Source organism: Pogonomyrmex barbatus, unplaced genomic scaffold, assembly GCF_055798465.1.
Source record: "Pogonomyrmex barbatus isolate J1 unplaced genomic scaffold, ASM5579846v1 scaffold4, whole genome shotgun sequence".
Classification (NCBI taxonomy): domain Eukaryota; kingdom Metazoa; phylum Arthropoda; class Insecta; order Hymenoptera; family Formicidae; genus Pogonomyrmex; species Pogonomyrmex barbatus.
Window position 1 is genome coordinate 10,702,498 of NW_028297138.1, and position 20,224 is coordinate 10,722,721.

A 20,224-nucleotide genomic window follows, 5' to 3' on the forward strand; every position below is an offset into this window, starting at 1 on the left:
TGTTCCGCGGAACAATGCGTTTTTATCTAGACACGCGAAACGCATTAATTTTATTTTTGCTTTTTTAAAAATGTTTTTCCTGCACTTCTCTTTCAATTTCTAAGATGTGTATATGTGTATTTTATTTATAATATTTATAAAATTATTTTTTCTCCGAATAATTTGAAAAACTTTCTTACCGAACTATGATTCCAATGAACGATGAAGAAACATAAGTTTCAGCAAAAAAATTAAGGATAGATGTCGCGCGCTACACTAAATTGATCACGTGGTTCATCACAAATATGAGAAAGCATGGTGAGCATGTGGTGCGTTTGAATATCCGGCGTGTTTGTAATTATTAAAAAAATTTGGAATAAAAATTAAACGTCATATTAAAGTTAAGACGCAGAAATAAAAGGAAAAATGAAGGGACTTTCGAAGGTATATCAAAATTTATTATTGCATTTTCATCATGCAAGACGTGGAGTCGAATTTCTACATTCTTCCATTTGCATAACCTTTCTCAAATTTTGAAAATGAATTATGTATTATTTATTGCTAGAATCTTGTAAAATAATATAATAAAAAATAATTGCAATAACTAAGTTTTAAGAATAAAATATGTCTAATAATGTAAAGAAGATGCTTATTCCAAAAAATACAAGTTATTACACTTCTGTGTAGTAATATTTAAGTTCTTTATTTATTTACTTAAATTTAAATCTTATTAATAATATTAACATACATAATTATTATACATAATTTTTTATATGAATATTAATATTATATCTCTCAACATATAACAGAAAGAAACAAAAGAAATCAAATGTTTAATAAAATCTAAATAATTTTAGCTGAAGAAAGCAAAGAGCAATGGATGTGGTACTGTTTATAGCATAAAAAATGAGTATTCGAATTCAGATAATGAAAATACAATGAATTCTGAAATGGACAATGAAGATTCAGAAATGAATTCTGAATCTGATAATGCAGATCTGATGGAAGATACAATAAACAAGGATAAAGAACTTGATTCTGACAATGCAGAAAACACAAGTGACAGAGGGGAAGAATTAGAGAATTATGAGATAGAATCTCGTGTAGAGAATCAAGAAAAAAAGAGAAAAAAAGTAACTGATGAATTAACTGAAGTGGTGCCTAAGAAAAAGAAAAAGTTTGAAAACAGCCTTTATAAACAACCAACAGTTGAAGAACTTAATCAACTTAGGGAAACTGAAAACTTATTTCACTCAAATTTATTCCGACTCCAAATTGAAGAAGTTCTTAGCGAAGTGAGACTTAAAGATAAATATAAAGCATTATTTGAGATTTGGTTTGGAAAGTTAAAAACAGCAATTGAGTCTATCGAAGAGACTGATGAGATTCCGGTTAGTAAAATGATTGAATTGCATGATACAAAGCAATAAAATTATATTTAATCTATTTAATTGATTTTAGCTTGTAGATAATAATTTGGATGAGAAATTAGGTGTTTGCATTCCCATACCGCATGTACCAAAAGAAAAAAAGAGCGTTTTTAAATTCTTGAAGCCATCCAACATTAGCGTGGTTGGATCTTATAATACAGGATGTATTATCGGACCTACTGTTACCGTGGATGTAATGGTGGAGATGCCAGCTGGCCTGTTCCGGAAACAAGATTATCAGAACTATGTATATTTTCGCAAAAGAGCGATGTATCTGGCGTTTGTAACGTCAGTTATAGGAAACGATATCGCAGAAAATAAGAAATTTATTGGTGATGATCTAAGACCTTTTTTAAAGCTTCGACCAAGTGGAAAATTGAACAAAAAGATAGATGTAGTAATACACATATCGGCACAGGAGACAAGCTTTAAGTTGAATAGATTTCTGCCAGAGAAAAATAGCATCAGGCCAGGATGGTACTTTAGCAAGAAATCTTTGGAAGACAGTAAGTTATGGATAATTCATGGATTTGTGATATTTTATATAGCTTACTCTATAAGTTTATATAAAATTATGTTTTTAAATTTTTATGTTTTAATAAAATTATTTTTATTTTGTAATCTTTTTTGCAGCACCTTTATCACCCACTCCGCATTATAACTCTATGATATTGTGTGACTTGATAATGTCAAGAATGGATTCTGAAGTTACGCGAATAATAAAAGAGTATCCGAACTTGAGGGACGGTATAATTTTGCTAAAAATATGGCTACGTCAGCGCGAATTGAATAAAGGATACGATGGCTTCGTTAATAACATAATCACTATGTTTGTAATCTATTTGTTACGTGCGAAAAAGCTCAATACGTTTATGAGCAGCTATCAGATTGTACGGAATGTTTGGATTTGTTTAGGTATTTTAAAAAGTTGTTTTAAATTAATTAAATTATATATTTTCTTATCCGAGATAGTAATTGTATTTATTTGAAATAGCGCAAGGAAATTGGTACGAGAATGGAATCACCATGTGTGAGAACAAAGATAATCAGAAACAAGTCTCTCATTATCACAATTATTACGATTGTGTCTTTCTTGATATTACCGGCTATCACAATTTCGCAGCAAATTTATCGAAAGATACCTTTTTATGGGTACAAAGAGAAGCGACGCAATGTCTGAAGCATTTGGATAATATACATGTGGATAGTTTTCATGCACTTTTTATGCGGAGTGTACCATTTCATAGAGCATTTGATCACATTTTATGGTAATTTACACGTGAAAAAATGTAATATTAATATCTATATAAGAATATTAAATACATTTTAATAATTTATTTTAATATCTGCAGTTTTCAGAAAAAAACAATTTTAAAGAAAATAGCGAGTAAATGTAATGCTGACAGCAAACTCGATTATGGCCCTGACATACGTAGTCAAGTGATTAAATTACTTTTTAAAGTGTTGAAGAAAGGTCTAGGAAATAGAATTAATCAATTGTGTATATTACCTAAAACATATAAGGAATGGGAATGCACCGAGAAGATGCCAGATAAGATTGGAAAGCTTGTTATTGGATTAGAATTGAATCCTGAGACATGTTTTGATGTCGTGGATAAAGGACCTGAAGCTAATTTGTCAGAGGTAAGCAAATAATTGAAATAAGCAATCATTATTTAAAGCAATAATTTATAAATATTTATATTATTTCTAATTTAAATTATTTTGCAGGCAGCTGACTTTAGAAATTTTTGGGGTGTCAAATCTGAATTACGTAGATTTAAAGATGGAGCCATTCGCGAGGCTGTGGTTTGGTCAAAAGGCAAAACTCTCGCGGATAAGAGGATAATATGCAAGAAAATAATAATATTTTTGTTAAAAGCAAAATTTAACATTTTCAAGAATCAATATTTGTATGTCGCAGATCAAATGGAAGATTTACTAAAGTTGCACAAGGTAATTATTTCGAAGACGTTTAAATTCGCTTTTGATTGTAGTTTTATTTGAAATTATTTTCCTTAAATGTATGTTACATAAAATAATTTCCTTGAATATTATATAAGGTAAATTATAATTATATATCTTTTTTCCTAGTATAAAATAACACACTTTACATATGGTACTGAAGAAGCTACGCTCAAGGTTCTGCAAGCTTTTAACACCTTAGAAAGGAATTTGATGTCATTGGTCGATATGCCTTTGACAATAAATGGTGTACAAGGTTCAAGTCCAATTTTCCGATACGCGGAAGTCTTTCCACCTCTTGCCACCACTCATCGAAAGATCGATGGTATCACCGAGGAAGACAAATATTGTTTAAGTCTTTCAAAGAATATCACGAAATGTCCTATGTATGTTCACGCGCTCGATGCAACGTTACAATTAGCAACCAGTGGAAAATGGCCTGAAGAATTAGAAGCCATTAGAAAAACAAAAGCGGCATTTCATATACAAATCGCGGAATGTCTCAGGATGCAACATCAACTAACGGTGCAAGCTAATCTTTCTCATATAGATGTGTATCAGGTTAATATTATTATGGATTATTTTAATAATATAATAACATTAATATGCATGATTATAGTGATTATCGTAAATAAAAAATATTTTTGTGCTATAATTATATTTTTCTTCTTTTTGCAAACATAAAATTCTTTTTTTATTAGAACGGATTCGTTTTTCGACTAAGAGTGGCGCATCAAAAGGAAATCGCTTTAATGAAACAAGTCAAAGAGGATGGAGTGATTAAATATAGAGACAATGAAGAATCCGTCAAATTGGAAAACCAATTGTTTCATTTACCGAAATTGAGTAGTGCCTTGCACGGGTAAGAACCATCCATATGAATCATCAACTTTCAGAAATATATCTTTTATTTCTGGAAGTGTAATATTTTTTCTTAAATGAAAATTTTTATTTAAATGTAATTATCAGATATTTCTTACTTTTATTATATTTGATATACAAATTAAATTTTATAAACATGAAATCTTTCTATATTGAAGGTTTAAAAAATTCTGATATTGAGAATTAAATAAGAAATATATTCACATAATAATTTTTATCATAAACAAACTATTTATAACAAATGAAGGACATACAATAATATTATATACTTAATTCTGATTCTTTTAGATTACATTCTCAGCAACCATCGTTCGGTCCTGCTTGCTGTTTAGCAAAACGATGGTTATCGGCACAACTTTTGGATGATACTCATATGCCAGAAATTGTGATTGAATTGGTCATGGCTTCAATATATCTATCACCGGAGCCATATAAACCTGCTCAGATGCCGCAGGTGGCATTTTTACGATTTTTGGAAGTTATTGCAAGAGCTCACTGGAACATCGATCCTGTTATTGTTAATTTTAATGGCGAGATGACCAGTAAGTTAATGTTTTTTTTAATATATTTCTGATCTTTTAATATAATGTTAACCTTATATCAATATAAAACATTAATTATAAAATAATTTCTTAATTAAAATAAATTGATATTAGAATCTTTTATTCCATTTAAACATAGGGATGTTGAAATCAGTAGTATCAATCAGTTAAGAATAATATTGTTTCGTGTTTGCATTCATCACAAAAATATATATTATATATTTTTATATAATATATTTCATTTTAATAATTTAAATGTATCAATATTTAATTTGTTATAAATTTATTTATGAAATTAAATTGAAAAAAAAAACATTTAGAAAAAGAGGAATGTAAGCAACTCACGTTTTAATATCTCTTATACCATTATGATGTTAAGATTTTTATATAAAAGAGATAATGGATGAAAAATATTTAAGTGATTAATATTTCAAATATTTTATTTCTTTAGCGTTTCTGAATTTATTGTGTAATAAAATGTATTAATGTATGATATTAAATTCTACAGATGAAGAAATCACCGCCATAGAAACATTATTCAATACAGCTCGCAGTTCTCTACCACCGCTATTCATATCTACTCCTTACGATCAACAAAAATCTTTGTGGACCAGGAAAGCGCCATCGCAATTGATATTAAATCGTATGAGTTCGCTCGCAAAGGAATCGCTGAAATTATTCGATGATATGTTATTTAATAATACAGTTTTGGATGTAAAATCCATGTTTCGACCTCCACTTTCGGAATATGATTGTTTGTTGCATTTAAAGCCAAGTATGATTCCTAGAAGATTACAAGCGATCGATATATCCAGCAAAGCAGAAATCATAGATCTGCATCCGTATAAAGTGCATTCTCTTCAAAAAATTCCAATTGTAGACTTTGATCCTGTACAGTATTTCTTGAAAGATTTAAGAGTGAGTATCCCCGATGATTATTAATAAACTGTTAACTAGTCACTATTTAAATATTATATATCTAAATATTTTGAAGTTTCTTTACGTACACTTCTGTTTCACAGGATGGTTATGGGGATTACGCCTTGTTTTTCCACGATACTTATGGTGGCACAGTGATTGGGGTTTTATTAAAACCCACTGTTCTCGAGCGTAAGGATTTCAAAGTATCGGACACCAGTTGTAGAAAACTCGATGACGATGGTAAGCTCGTCTTGAACATTTCGACGATGATTGAAGATTTTTACGTCCTGGGAAAAGGTATTATACACACAATCGATGTTCCGAACAAAAAACTTTCCTTAATGTCACAAAGAATATAGATACATTCAAACCTCAAGAATTATTTCGAGACCTGTGAAATACAATCTTTGTAAATATGAAAATATTGAAAATAAATATGTTTTATTACAAAAAAAAGCTTGGTTATATTTTATCTAGTGATTTCAGATATATAATAATAAATAAATAATAAATAAATTTCAGATATCTAATATTAATAATAAATTTTGTCATTTTTAATTTTATAATAAAATTAATTATTTGCATTAAATATTGCATTTTTAATATTGTACAAAATTTGAGGTATAGTTTTGTATTGGGAGGGGACAAAACTTTTTGTTTTTTGTTATAAAACATTTAACAACCGCGTTAAAGCTACTATAGTCGTTATTACGCTGATAATTACCCTGTAATAATAACGAAAGAAGAGGATGCGTTTTTAATTGCTTTAAATTCAATGCCACATGTCAAGCACAATACATATGAATGTCCTTGATGTCATTATAAAATTGTATTGTTAAAATTGTTATGTATTTCAAACGCTTAAATGTACTATATTTTTGACTTCGAATATCGAATTAAAGTAGTAAATAACAAATTAATAAATGTTATTTAGATTGTATAAAAAAAAATTAATCTATATTGAAATTAAATAATTAGTATTTTAAATATTATTTTATTAAATTATAAATTAACAGTAATATTTTAATAATTCTATATAATTAAGTCTTTTCACTCTAATAATTATTAAATTTCTTTTTAACAATTATTAAATATTTAACATTGATTGAACAAATATTTTCAGTAAATATTTTTAGTAGATAAGTAACAGATGGATAAATAATATAGATAATACTTATCATTAAAGATATCTGATATTCGTTGATAGTAGCATTGATAGGATAAAACTTATCATACATTTAATAATCGATATAATAGAAAATTACATTTATTAATTAATGATATTTACTTTTCTTATTTCAATAAGATATCATTTTTAACAGCTTGTAATAATAATTTATAATAAATATTTTTCATTTTATATTTATTTTTAATCTTAATTTTTTTTAATAAAAAGATAAGAGCTTGATTATGTACAAGAATATCTGGATTTTTATTTACTTTCTTTGATCTTAAGTCAAATTAAATTTCTTCAGAAATCCTCCCACATTACATGAATTTCATTTATCTGAAATTATAAAAACAAAGAAACTGATTGAATAAATGCGAATAAGACTCAAAAATAATATTTAAAAGAATGATTTCATTTTAATTCGATATTTGAAATAAAAAATATAGTGCATTTAAGTTTTTGAAATACACGACAATTTTAATGAAAGATACTTATAAGAAAGACACTTGTATTTTGCTTAATGCGGCATCGACCTTGAATTAAAAGTAATATAGATAATATAGATAAAAACAAATTGTTGAAACATAAAAAAATTTTAAGATATAGTTAGATATAGAACTGGAAGATATTAAAATGGAAATGTTTAAAAAGTTATACATCAGAAATCACATTAATTTTATTGGGATAAAAGAGGTGATAATAAAAAGAATATTAAGTACAAATCTGTTTCTTTCGTTATAAAATCTCTTTTAAACAAGAATAGCAATGTATTTCTTTCCCTTATCCATAAATATTTTATTAATTATGATCTTATTAGAAACAATTTCTGAATATGTCAATATAATTATATACTAACTGTATATATATATATATATATATATATTTTATGTTTCATTATCTGTGCATAGAATACGAGCGAATAAACATAAAAATTACAAATATTGACGATATTAATAATAAAAAATTGAATATCACTATTATGTAATACTAAATTTAGTAATGATATAAAATGTAGGTATATACATAATGTGGTGAAGTGGCCATTTCATATCCGATTTTTAGTCATCGATTTAATGAATTGATATTCTTCATGATATAATAACTTCTGTCGTCGTGCAAGTATATATAAGCTATCGTAAATAAGGCCACTGATTCAATCGTAGATTAGAGTTGGTGTAAGAACGTGCAGAATGCAGTCATTGGAACGAAGCGGTAAGTGCACAATTCTTTTGGATGAGAATCAAATAGTAGACGAAAATACAAATGATGTATTTAGGGATGCATTCTGTTTTTCGCATGATGCGCATGATCTATTATTTATCCTTATTATTCACTACACATTAAATAAGGATAAATGCATTATACGCATCATGCAAGAAACGGAAGAACGCATCCTAAGAGACATATATGTATTTTATATAACTTCTACGACGTTAAAACATCTGTATCATTTAAAAACATAGAGATCATTTAATTAATATAATTTTATCCGTTTTAGCGATGCGTTCTTTGATAACGGTGGTGTTTTTTATTGCCATTGCGCTGGTTTGCGAAGGATTTGACATTACCCTCCAGCATGGTATTCTCCACGGAGAAGAAGAAGAAAATAACGTCATAAATCTTAAAATTATGCGAAATGGTGAGTTATATAACACATGACTTCTTAACTTTCATGTTATTTTTTTTTACTAATTTCGTAATATGTATATGTGCATCTCTCCTAAATTATTGTTTCAATTATAATAAGCATTAATATTAATATTTTTCTTTTTTAATAAATATCTTTGTAAGAAGCCGATTAATGGAGTCTAATGAAAAAATTATATTCAAGAATTCTATATTTATTTCCCCAGAATCAGAAACCATGATGACCAGCATTCTTTATGCATCGACTTCATTGACTATGCAGCAAAGTTCTTCTGTGATCGAGCAAAATGGTGATAAAAACAAAGTGTCCACGGAATCAATTGTTGTTGTATATACTGATTTTAATTACGATGACGACACTAGCCTAACCGTCACGATAACTCGAAAAATATTTAACGATCCTGCCGGCGAAATTATCGATTGTTTTGAGTTTGATGACGACACACAATGGTTCGGTGGACCGCAGCATCGCTATCAATACTGGCCTGTGCAAGATATGGTCTTTGAGGAAGAACCATATCTGCCGACGCATCCTCAAAACATGGCAATAACCGAACGTTACTGGCTGTCCAGCAAAGGCATCTTCATCTACGTGAACGAAACAAGCCCGCTGTTTCTCGATCAAAACAATTATCGGGATAAACACCTGTGTTTAATCGCCAAGAAGAAGGCACCCTATCAGCATGAAGACTTCGAGCTCGTTTACACGATAGGTATCTTTCCGGATCCAAAAGCCGCTCATCAGTACGCGGTGAAAAACTTCTTGGGTCGACCTCAGGAGTACCCCGATGAACAGATGATTCGGTATCCCATATGGTCCACCTGGGCGAGGTACAAGGTCAACGTTAGCGAGAAAGTGGTGGAATCGTACGCGGATCAGATTAAGGCTAATGGATTCAAAAACAGCCAGATCGAGATTGACGACAACTGGGAGACTTGCTACGGCTCCGCTGAGTTCGATCTCGTCAAGTTTCCTAACATCAGCGCTCTCGTGGAGCGATTGAAGACAGAAAAGGGCATCAATCGTGTCACTCTATGGATACATCCGTTCATCAATCAGGAATGCAAACCGGCGTACGACAACGCGCTGGAAAAGTCGTATTTCGTCAAAAATACCGACGGAAGTGTCAAGATGACGTGGTGGCAGGGTAAGATTGCGGATCGGCTTAAAAGCGATGTTCCTCGTCAAAAAGAGCGATTTCTCTTTGCGACTTCTTGAAATTAAAAAAAAAAAGCATCAAATTCGAAAGTTCTTATAAATTACTCGGATTTTAATATTATTTGGTTGTATTTTCTTCAGGTAAGGAGGCTGCTGCGATCGACTTCACGAATCCAGCGGCAGTAACGTGGTGGGTAGAGCGATTAGAGAAGCTTCTGAGTCTTGGGATCGACAGTTTTAAATTTGATGCCGGCGAGGTGTCCTGGTTACCGCAGGTGCCTAAGTTGAACGGTTCGCTTGACGTCCAGCCGGGTATATACACGAAACAATACGTTAACACGCTCGCAACGAACTTTAACGATAGTATTGAAGTACGAGTAGGATGGCGCAGTCAGGAATTACCCATATTCGTTCGTATGATCGATAAGGATTCCAGATGGACATGGAACAATGGCCTGCCTACGCTGATCACGACGCTGCTGCAGATGAATCTCAATGGATACGTCTATGTGCTGCCAGACATGATTGGTGGTAACGGTTATCTGGATGGTTCGCTCAATGGCACGGAATTTCCATCCAAAGAATTGTTTATCAGATGGCTGCAGGCCAACGTTTTCATGCCATCATTGCAGTATTCCTTTGTGCCATGGGATTACGACAATGAAGTGAGTATAATTTAGAAAATTCTGTCTGATATTGATGAGTTGCTCAATAAACAGATTTCTTAATCTGTTTATGGAAATAATTACTTGAAATAATTTTACATTTTAACGGCGAAAAACTGAAGTAGGCGAAACGGCGAAACTTAGTTTGCTTATTCAATTTAATTTTTTTAACTTTTTACTTCTTTTCTAAAAATAATGAATAAATCTATATAATGTCTAGATATTAATAAATCAACAATCATTAATATACAATATGTTAATAATTTTTAAAGTATAAAAGAGTATAAAAAAAGAGAATATAAAAAAACATCCTAGGTGATCGTGATTTACATAAAAAACATTAGACTACTTCTAGATTAAATCGAAATGTTATCGAAGAAATAATATCTATTTGTATTTATCAGACTATCAAAATCTGCAAACGTTATACTGAAATGCACGATCAATACACGGAAGAAATTTTATGCGCCATGAAAGAAGCTATTGATAAAGGCACTCCTGTAAATCCACCTATTTGGTGGCTTGATCCAACTGATACTGAAGCTCACAAGATTAATGACGGTAAACTCATAAAAATATACAATTATATTCTAAATTTATCAAGCAAATCATTATATTCTTATATTCATAAATTTATTATCTTGAAAAGTATATACAAGGTGATCTATAAATAATTCGTAATTAATTATTAATACTTAATTGAATTACAGAATATCTCCTTGGAGAAGATATATTGGTTGCTCCGATAGTCGAAAGGAGTTTGATTAAGCGTGATATCTATCTACCTAGTGGAGAATGGAAAGATATGAATAAAGAAAACACCACCTACATGGGACCAGGATGGCTAAAAGATTATTCTGCTCCTATAGACATTCTTCCATATTTTAAGAAAATAAAGAATTAAAGAATTAAAACATTTTGATATAAAATATTTATTTGTATAAATGTATATAAATCTTGCAATATTTAACATGATATATATTTTTTTTGCATTTTCATATTATATGTTTTTTCTTTTCGTGTACAAAGATTGAATGCTACTTGAAAAAAGCTAGGCTAGGAAATAAATTCTCTATCATCATCATTACTTGTATAATTTCTGACTTTTAAAAGGAAATTACATATATTTATTCATTTCAACATTTTTTACATATACTTATTCATTTCATTTATTATTCCTCACTCAAGTAATACTCAGTTTCCTTTGATTGATCATAAATAGTTATATTATTGCAACAAATATTTCAATAAACGCTGTGTCAAAAATCATATTTTCAGCAATCAAGTTTGATTGCTGATTTCTTCCGAAGTGACAAATGGCATCTTAAATTCCATAGACGATAAACAAATTTTATCATCATACATATCTTTTGCCATTAAACATAGATCTGCCTGCATTCTGTAAAAAAAAAATTAATAAAAATTTAAGTTATACAGAATTGTAATATATAATGTAATATATAATGTTTCTCTATTTTTTATCAAATCATAATATTGATTATTTTTTAACTAATGATATGAATCATACTGATATTTTTTTATTTGAGAAATCAAGTTTTCATATTTAACTTTTAGAGTGATTTATATTTTCGATTCAATTATAAATTTATCTAAAATTTTACTCTATTAGTATGCAATGTATATGTATGATTTTAGATCAAAACAAAATACTTTGTAAAAGATTAATTAAAATAGTATAACGTACTTCAAAACATTCAATTCTTCCTTATTTTTCTCTATTTGAGATTCTATAGCTTGTTGATAGTCCGATTTTAGTGTGCGTCTTGCATTAATTTCGTCGTTCCATAACTCTTTATAAACTTCTTTCGATTTCATAGCCTGTTTTAATTGTTCCTCGAGAATTTTCATGTTTTGCATTGTATACATTTGAAATTGATTCATTTGATATTTTGATGATTCGTCAATCCGGTTTTTTAACAATAATTTTATATTTGCATTATCATGCTCTAATGTCTTTATTCGATCTTCTAAGCTAATTTTTTTCTTCTCAAACTCAGTGACCTAAAACAATATTATGTATAAAACATAATTGTACATAAAACAATATTATGTGTAAATATAGGATGTATGCATGTACTTATGTACGTACATATATATATACATACCTAAGCGCAAGCAAATCTAGAATTAAACTTTGAAATCTGTGTGCATGCATGCATATGTATGCGCACATATGTATATATACATATATATGTGTATGTGTGATATATGTGTGTATGAGTGCATGTACTATGTATATGTGATAATATTTTTAATCATAAACAATAAAAGCAGCAATAATCAAAGCAATACGATTAAAATCTAACTATTCGCAAACCTTTGCTTTAAAATTTTGTTGCGTAGCATGCAACATATTCTTAAATTTGTGCATCTTGGCTGTGTATCTTCGTTGCAACTCTCCGTCTGTCGATTGCAATCTAGACTCATATTTACACATCTTTGTCTTGCACCTTTTTAAAGCTTCACTAGCATTGCTCAAACTGTTGGTTAACATCTTACATTTCTCAACATTAAATGCAAAATTTGATTCCAGATTTTCTTTGTGCTTATGCCACTCCTCGCTCAACATGTTTAAATGTCGTTCTTCCTTTTTTTTGAGCTAATTTGTATTGCATAAAAAATATTTCATTAAATAGAAATTACAAGCTATTGCTGCATAATTTTACCTCGGCTTTAAATATTTCCTTTTGGCGTTCCTTCCACGTTTCGAGCTCGTCCACTATGTCATATACCAAATTATCATGTAACATCGGTAAGCCTGTATTGTTATCTTAAATTAGAAAAAAAGTTTAATTTAATTTAATTTTTATAAGGTGAAAAGACTAAAATCTTCCATTAAAAAATGATGCAATAGAAAACAAGAATGTTAAGAAGTTTTATAATAAATTTAATATATACTTACTAATTATATTATCTATCGTTAAAACAGGAAGCGGTCCAATATCGTATAATATAAGCATAACGTCCATTTCAGCAATTTTTTTATCGTCTGTATCGAACACAGATAATGTATATTCACATTTAGGCTGAAAAAAGTTCTTGTTTTAATTTTTATTAGTGTAGGAACATAAAAGCTGTAAGGCTTAAGTAGTTGGTAGGATTCGGAGATTGTTATAATCGCGAAACTGTGTGGTCGTGCAGACTGAGTGTCATGAACTCGTAAACAATGAATCCCGAGTTCAAATCTAAGTCGCTTCACAAATTTTTCCGAATTTCCTATTTCCATTAGTTTGTAAAATCTCTATAGATATAATACTATCTTACCTTAACTGAATCAAACAATGGTTTTACATCAAGCACTAGCTGTGATAATAATTTATTCGTTTCGTTTACATCATATATACTAATCTTCGGTGAATATCGTAATAATTGTCTTATTTTATCTGGTTCGGATATAAAATAAAATGGACATTCAATATCTAGATCAAATTTCATATCACATGACTCTATTGTCGTGCATTCGCTTGACGTGATAGCCTCAGCTATTGGATGATGAAATCTGGGGATATATTATAAAAAAAAATAAAAAAAACTGGAAGATTCTTATTATATTTCATTAATTAGAAAAAAACCATTAATCCACACATTAATTAGTAAAATTAAACAAACCGAAATTCAATTTGTTGTCCAGATAGTTTTGGAGATACCAATGCTATTGTTACAAGTTTGATTTGTAGGCGGTAGCAGTTATAAGAGCTTACATTTATCCTGTCATTGTAATTTTTATTATAATGATTGACGAGCGAGTCATTTTTATTTATGCATGACTCAAGCACTTTATATCTTAGTCTTTGCCATTTGAAATATTCATCATCGTTAAATTCCATTTTATATTTTAGTTTATTTGAATCCTTTTTCAAATTGTTTTTAAAATCATCATTAGGATTTTTGTCAGACTCAATCGCTGGACATTGCTGAAATTGGATATTGTTTTATATATTATCTTAAATTTAATTTCATAGCATAATCACTGAAACGTGAAAGTATTGGTTAAATTCCTTTTTTTACCCGTACGATATTATCCATATTTTTTTTATTACATTGAGGGAAATATGTTATGCATTTGTTGTAGTTCGTTGCTGTATCAAAGTTCAATATGTTTGTCTTGTTTCCAATATATTCCAATTTAATTTGCAAATTAATATATGGTTTTTCATGTTGGTTTTCAATAAGTTTCTCCGTTGAATTTTGTTTGTTCAAAAAACATTGTTCGTATAAAGTGGTAGTCGCATTCCCAGTGCATTCGAGAAATTCTTGCAGATTATCCACAGGTATTAACGATTGCAGATTAACTGATGATTTTGCTATTACATTATTTCCTTGCATCAAAAATATTAATAAATCTGGGTTTAATCTTAGATAATGTTTTAAGACACTCAAAGAGCTTCGTATTCTCACCACTACTTTCTCAAGAACATAAGGTGTCTTAGATTCTAAATTGAGTGGTTTAAGCTCTATGCTGTTTTTCAAAATTTGATATGAGAAACATACAGAATTGTACTTGTTTGAGTATTCAGCTAACAATGCATCTAAACTTTTTGTACACGTAGCTGTAATATTTAGCATGAATAATTCATAACATTGACTTAGAGGTCCCAATTGAATTAATTGCTCATCAGGATATATGTAAGGGATTATTTCATCACTTCGTAAAATAATATTATTATCTATCGTGAAATATTCTACCTGTAAAACCATAAATTATCAATAAAAATTTTTATATATTTTTTTTTCTAAGTAATTACAATTATAGTTTAATCTTCTATAACACTATGTAACTTTAAAGTAATATATTCATATATTTATAATTTTAAGTCTTATTTTATTTTCATTGTAAATTAATATAGCATTTTATTGATGTACCATTCTTTAATAAGAGCAGTTTTTTTTTGTAGATAATATAAAAAACTGCAAGTTTTATCTATTTATATTAAGAATATAATTTCTACAATAAAATATTTAAACATTGAAAATTGTCAGTTTATTCTAAGATCAACATTTACACGTTATGTAAATTTTTTTCTAACACAAAAAAAAGATCAGCCTCTAAAATACCATCTATAGCTAATATAGCTAATGATCTCCCGAATTATAAAGGATTAATATGATAATTTGACATATTTTTTATCACTATTAATTAATTAATACATAAGAAAGTAGAATGATTGTTAAAATATATTATTCATATAAAATAAAAGTACCTCTGTGACTGGATCTACAATTATATCCTTAGTTTCTTCGATCTTTAAAGCAATAAGCAACTTAGGTTTTTGCATTTTAAAATCCTTTCTTAACCCCAACAATTTAAACCAATTTGCTGCAGGACTTACATATCCATCCTTATGAGATATTACTTGTGCAGAACGTAACTTTAGCATAACATATCCGATTCGCTCTTTGCCATTGCTCTTAAGAGCAAAGCATTCTAATTTTAATGAAGTTTGCTCTGATCGCATTCTAAAAATTAAAAATAAAAATGAAATACATTCCACATTTTACTCATTCCTTCAAAGTTAATAGCCATTGAAGAAACAAAAACTTACTTTTTGACTGCTGTTTTATTGGTTATCCAAATCAGATCTGAATTATACTGTGGATTTGGACATGCTTCAATTTTGTGACTTTCTAAGGAATACCCATTCAAAGTTCCAATCAATAATGTCGGTTGGAAAACTTGATCAAAATTCTTTCCTATATCACATGTATATATAAAATAATTATTTGATCACAATAATTGTAATAATTTGATAATATGCTCTTTAAATTTAAATTTTATTTTGTAAAAAATTCATTTATAACATCATGGATGTGTTTAGTGGAACAAAGTGATTAATGAATGATCAGTGATTATTAGTTCCTTAAATCAAAATAAGTTCCTTAAAACTTCTTTAAGCTAATTACGTTGATAAATTACTCAACTATTGTGCAATTGTTGTGTTCGCCGAACTTATGTTTCTACATGTTTCTGTTTTTTCTATACATTTTTTACAGATTTCTAAAGATTTCTAAATGTTTCTGTACTTCATTTTTATATCTTTATATAATTCATAAAGTACGCAAATCGATAATTACATGTTTCATGTATAATTCAAGCCACGAGAAAAAAGTAATTCTATTGAAAACAAAAAATCTTCCAGAAAACCACATTGAATTTCAGAAATGAAATTAGCTCGCGATATTTTTAAGAATAAATATATCTATAAAAGCATCTCACCTTCTTTTATGCTCAAAATAATTTTCATATTCCATTCAATCGTCTCAGTCATCTCGTCGAATTTTTTAAAATATTATATACAAATAAAAAATAGATTCGGTAAATATCACGCACTGTATAAGGCACGAACGTTACATACTTCCCACGACTCGCGATATAAAGCCGTTACTATGGAAACGGCTTGCAATAAACACGAATTCACACACGTGATGCAATTTTTTGCACCAAGGAGTAAGCCGATCAAGAAGTTTCGGGGTTCTCGCTTACCGACTATTGATATCGTTAACTAACGACAGCCAATGACAGCTGCGCTTTTTTCCAAGATCGTCCTTGCTATTGGCTGTCATTAGTTAACGACATCGACAGTTGTCAGTGGATATGTACAGAATTCCGACCAAGCAGGATGAAATTCGTCCATGAATTGTAAAATTCATAAACACGGAACGATGCAATTGGATGCCGTTTCATGTCGTTCGTCGTGATTCGTCGATATATTTTCTATGTGGCAACTAATTAACTAAGGCCCGATTGCACCAACGTCATTCCAGTTCTTCGCTTAGTTAAGGTGCGTTTAGAGTAAGTGTTACTTAAAATTTGCTAGCATTGCACGAATGCCATGAAAATATGTATATACTTGGTTAAGTGGAACTTTTAATAGTAACTTTTGATAATTTTTTCATGTTTTAATGTTGGATAATTTAAGATAACTTGTAATATAGATACCGCAAGGACGCAAGAAAAAACCAAATATTTATTTTTAATTGCTAATAAAATAATTAAATTATTATATTAAGAAATTGCAAAAATGTGTGTCTAAGAAAGTAGAAACAGTGAAGAAAATAGAAAATTTTCGATCAAGAAAGATGGAAGAAAAAAAAAAGAAATTTCTTTTTGTAATAATAATAAAAACATAAAATTTTAGTTGTGTCATATCTCTTTATTTTTATTAATTAGATGACTGAGAAAATTGAATCAGAGAAAAAGAGAATACGTAGCGCAAATTACACAGCAGAGGAGAAAGCTGTTCTCATAAATGTTATTAAAAAATATAAAAATATCATTGAATCCAAAAAAAAAAAAAAAAAAAAAACAGATAAAATATCGTGGAAGGACAAAAATAATACTTGGGAGACTATCACAAATGAATTACCGGATTATTTCTAAAAAATTATAAAATTACTCGTTTTTTGTCACAATTAATTATTGTAATTGACATACACTACAATTGTTATATATTATAATTTGTAATATAATTTTGTAATAAAGTGTGCATGAGATTTTAAAAATATTTTAAAATAATAAATGTTAAAAACTAATAAGAATATGATATTTTTACCTGCTATGTGTATAATTTAGACAATCTTTAATCTGTTCTAATATATGTATAACACAATGTTCCTGTAATCGAAATCTTCGAAAAAAATTTAAATCGTTATATTTTTCAAAATAATTAGCATGCACATGTATATTTCGTGTATATCCCGTAAACAACTAGATCGAATGCATCTAATTCATCATCGTCTTCTAATACATCGAAATGTAAATCCATTTTTCTGATTAACTTCCAATATATATATTTTATAAGATAAAAAATCTGCGCGACGACAATATAATGATACTGAATTGTTCTTAAAAATTACAGAATAGGCTAGCTGGACTAAGAAGAAGAAGAAAAGGTTATTTCTTCGATTATTGTTGTGACACTGCAAACATTTTAAAGGTTATGCTCGAGAATGAAGAAATCAAACCTTCAACAAATTTCAGCTAGCGTCAACTGGTGATTATACTAAAATTAAAAGACATTCCATCAAACACTCAGCATTGTGTTTAATTGTGTGACATAGTTTCTATCTGTGTTTTCTTGCTGGAAAACTCCCTATAAATATTACTTATACTTTGGTGCAACAGACTTAAGAGTTTAAGTCCCATTTAAAGTCAAAATAGCATTGGTGCAATCGGGCCTAAGAGCCGTTGCATACAAAACGCTCATTTTTAGCATCAAATTAGTCATAAATGATAAAAGTTGATACAAAATAATGAAATTTAAATGGCCACTTTGGTACTTGTAATCTATTTTTTTCTACTCTAAAAATAAGCGTCGAGTGCAGTATGAAAAGGCAAGAGGAAAGAGAGGAAAGGAAAAGGAAAGAGAGAGAGAGAGAGAGAGGGATACAATATGGTAAATTTCGATTTCTGATGAAGCACACTTGTACAGATTCAAAATGTAAGATGATAAACAAACCATGCGTCGCGGTTACGTGAATTGTCGTGAACATCGTGTAATTTTCGATTCGTGATGGCCCTTTGAAAAGTTGCGAACGCCACAGGGTTTCGATTTAAGGCCGCAGCGAGATATATACGCGGATATAAGTAATGTATTCGAATCCGCTTCGTGTGAGACATACAAGTTGCGAAAATGGAGCTCGATGAATTGGAGAAGTCCGTGAAGAGATTGAACGCGGTGATCAACGAGTTCCCGATCGGCGCGGCTTCGCTGGACGATTTTAGGCCGGTCGAAGAGAAGATCCAGACGACCAGGGTGTCGCTGATGCGCCTGAACGCCAGGATGTTATTGCTTAAAGCAAAGTACAAACGTATGTTTGACGAAGATCGAGCGCACCAGTTTTTGACGGGTTGTGTTGAGATCTCTCTTGTGTCTTGTATTTTAGAATATATCGACGATGAACGAGGACAAAAACGGAGCGAGGAAGACGTCGGAGATGAAATGCAAAATGTCATAAGTGACGTTCTCATAAATGCCAAAGCTGTTAAATTATGCCTTCACAGCACCACCATTCTCTCCATTCTTAGCAATAAAGAAGGCACTGAGGAAGACCGAAAGTGAGAAATAAACTTGTACTATCTCAGGACTCAGACTCAATGAAAGCAATAAGGAACAAGAAATTAATATTAAGAATTAAGAATTAAATTATAAAGCATCAATGTATAATCAAAGAACATCAAAATGTTCTTTCATCGGGGTTGTAATTTTCTGCGTTCTTAAATTTTTTTATATTTTTTATTCTTATTTGTTATATTACGTCTTAGACTGATGAACGTGAAGCTTAAATGTTATGCATTAAAAAATATTTTGAATTTTGCTTGCTTCAGGAAGCTCTATACATATATGAGTAAACTATTTACTCTCAATGACAATGTTATGATTATTCAAAAGACCATTGAAGAGGCATCTCAGATGCAACTAGATCTAAAAGTTAAATGCCAAAAGGCATTGTTCGACTACAAGAATTTTCTCAAGGAACAGAAGCAAATACAAAGCACCAGATTGCAGAAGACAAATCCTGAAATTATGAAGTAAGTGAAAATTTGCTAACATCAGAATTTGTTTTGTAACATATGAAGTATTTTTGCCATTCTCAAATCTCTATTCTGTTTCAGAAATAAGGATAAAATGGAAAGAAATATACGGAAGATAAATATAATAAAAAAACTTATTAGAAGCTTTATAGCAGTGTCCGGTTACACGTTAGGAAAGGAAGAGTTGCTGCTGGAGATGCTGGAGAAACATAGAGAATTACTGAATGTCGAAATAATAATAAAAATGTTGGAAAACGGAGAGAATAACAAAGAATAAAAGAAACCACGAAAAGAAAGTACGCATTATTCA

At 29.6% G+C, this 20,224-nt stretch overlaps 4 protein-coding genes across 4 annotated transcripts; 3 read left to right on the forward strand and 1 right to left on the reverse strand.

Annotated features, from left to right (window-relative positions):
* The first annotated feature begins 197 nt into the window (after window positions 1-197).
* Window positions 198-6,175, forward strand: Mat89Ba (nucleolar protein 6 Mat89Ba). The gene is made up of 12 exons (XM_011648121.2): window positions 198-423; window positions 837-1,370; window positions 1,441-1,915; window positions 2,043-2,324; window positions 2,404-2,677; window positions 2,762-3,053; window positions 3,141-3,365; window positions 3,504-3,935; window positions 4,076-4,236; window positions 4,545-4,798; window positions 5,307-5,716; window positions 5,821-6,175. Exons 1-12 carry the CDS (start codon window positions 406-408, stop codon window positions 6,076-6,078), a joined length of 3,615 nt encoding a protein of 1,204 aa, XP_011646423.2. The 5' UTR covers window positions 198-405; the 3' UTR covers window positions 6,079-6,175.
* Window positions 6,176-7,865: 1,690 nt separating this feature from the next.
* Window positions 7,866-11,445, forward strand: LOC105433040 (target of brain insulin). Its single transcript, XM_011648118.3, has 6 exons — window positions 7,866-8,102; window positions 8,389-8,529; window positions 8,744-9,685; window positions 9,838-10,361; window positions 10,766-10,922; window positions 11,072-11,445. The coding sequence occupies exons 1-6, from the start codon at window positions 8,081-8,083 to the stop codon at window positions 11,263-11,265; spliced, it is 1,980 nt and encodes a 659-aa protein (XP_011646420.2). The 5' UTR covers window positions 7,866-8,080; the 3' UTR covers window positions 11,266-11,445.
* On the reverse strand, window positions 11,278-16,789 carry rha (protein). The gene is made up of 11 exons (XM_011648119.2): window positions 16,597-16,789; window positions 15,926-16,073; window positions 15,584-15,839; window positions 14,391-15,068; window positions 13,992-14,296; window positions 13,647-13,881; window positions 13,285-13,408; window positions 13,049-13,152; window positions 12,700-12,981; window positions 12,067-12,383; window positions 11,278-11,760 (listed from the first exon to the last, which is right to left on the reverse strand). The coding sequence occupies exons 1-11, from the start codon at window positions 16,646-16,648 to the stop codon at window positions 11,643-11,645; spliced, it is 2,619 nt and encodes an 872-aa protein (XP_011646421.2). The 5' UTR covers window positions 16,649-16,789; the 3' UTR covers window positions 11,278-11,642.
* Window positions 16,790-18,758: 1,969 nt separating this feature from the next.
* On the forward strand, window positions 18,759-20,210 carry LOC105433039 (uncharacterized). The gene is made up of 4 exons (XM_089081127.1): window positions 18,759-19,190; window positions 19,266-19,437; window positions 19,708-19,911; window positions 19,996-20,210. Exons 1-4 carry the CDS (start codon window positions 19,013-19,015, stop codon window positions 20,189-20,191), a joined length of 750 nt encoding a protein of 249 aa, XP_088937253.1. The 5' UTR covers window positions 18,759-19,012; the 3' UTR covers window positions 20,192-20,210.
* Window positions 20,211-20,224: the final 14 nt, after the last annotated feature.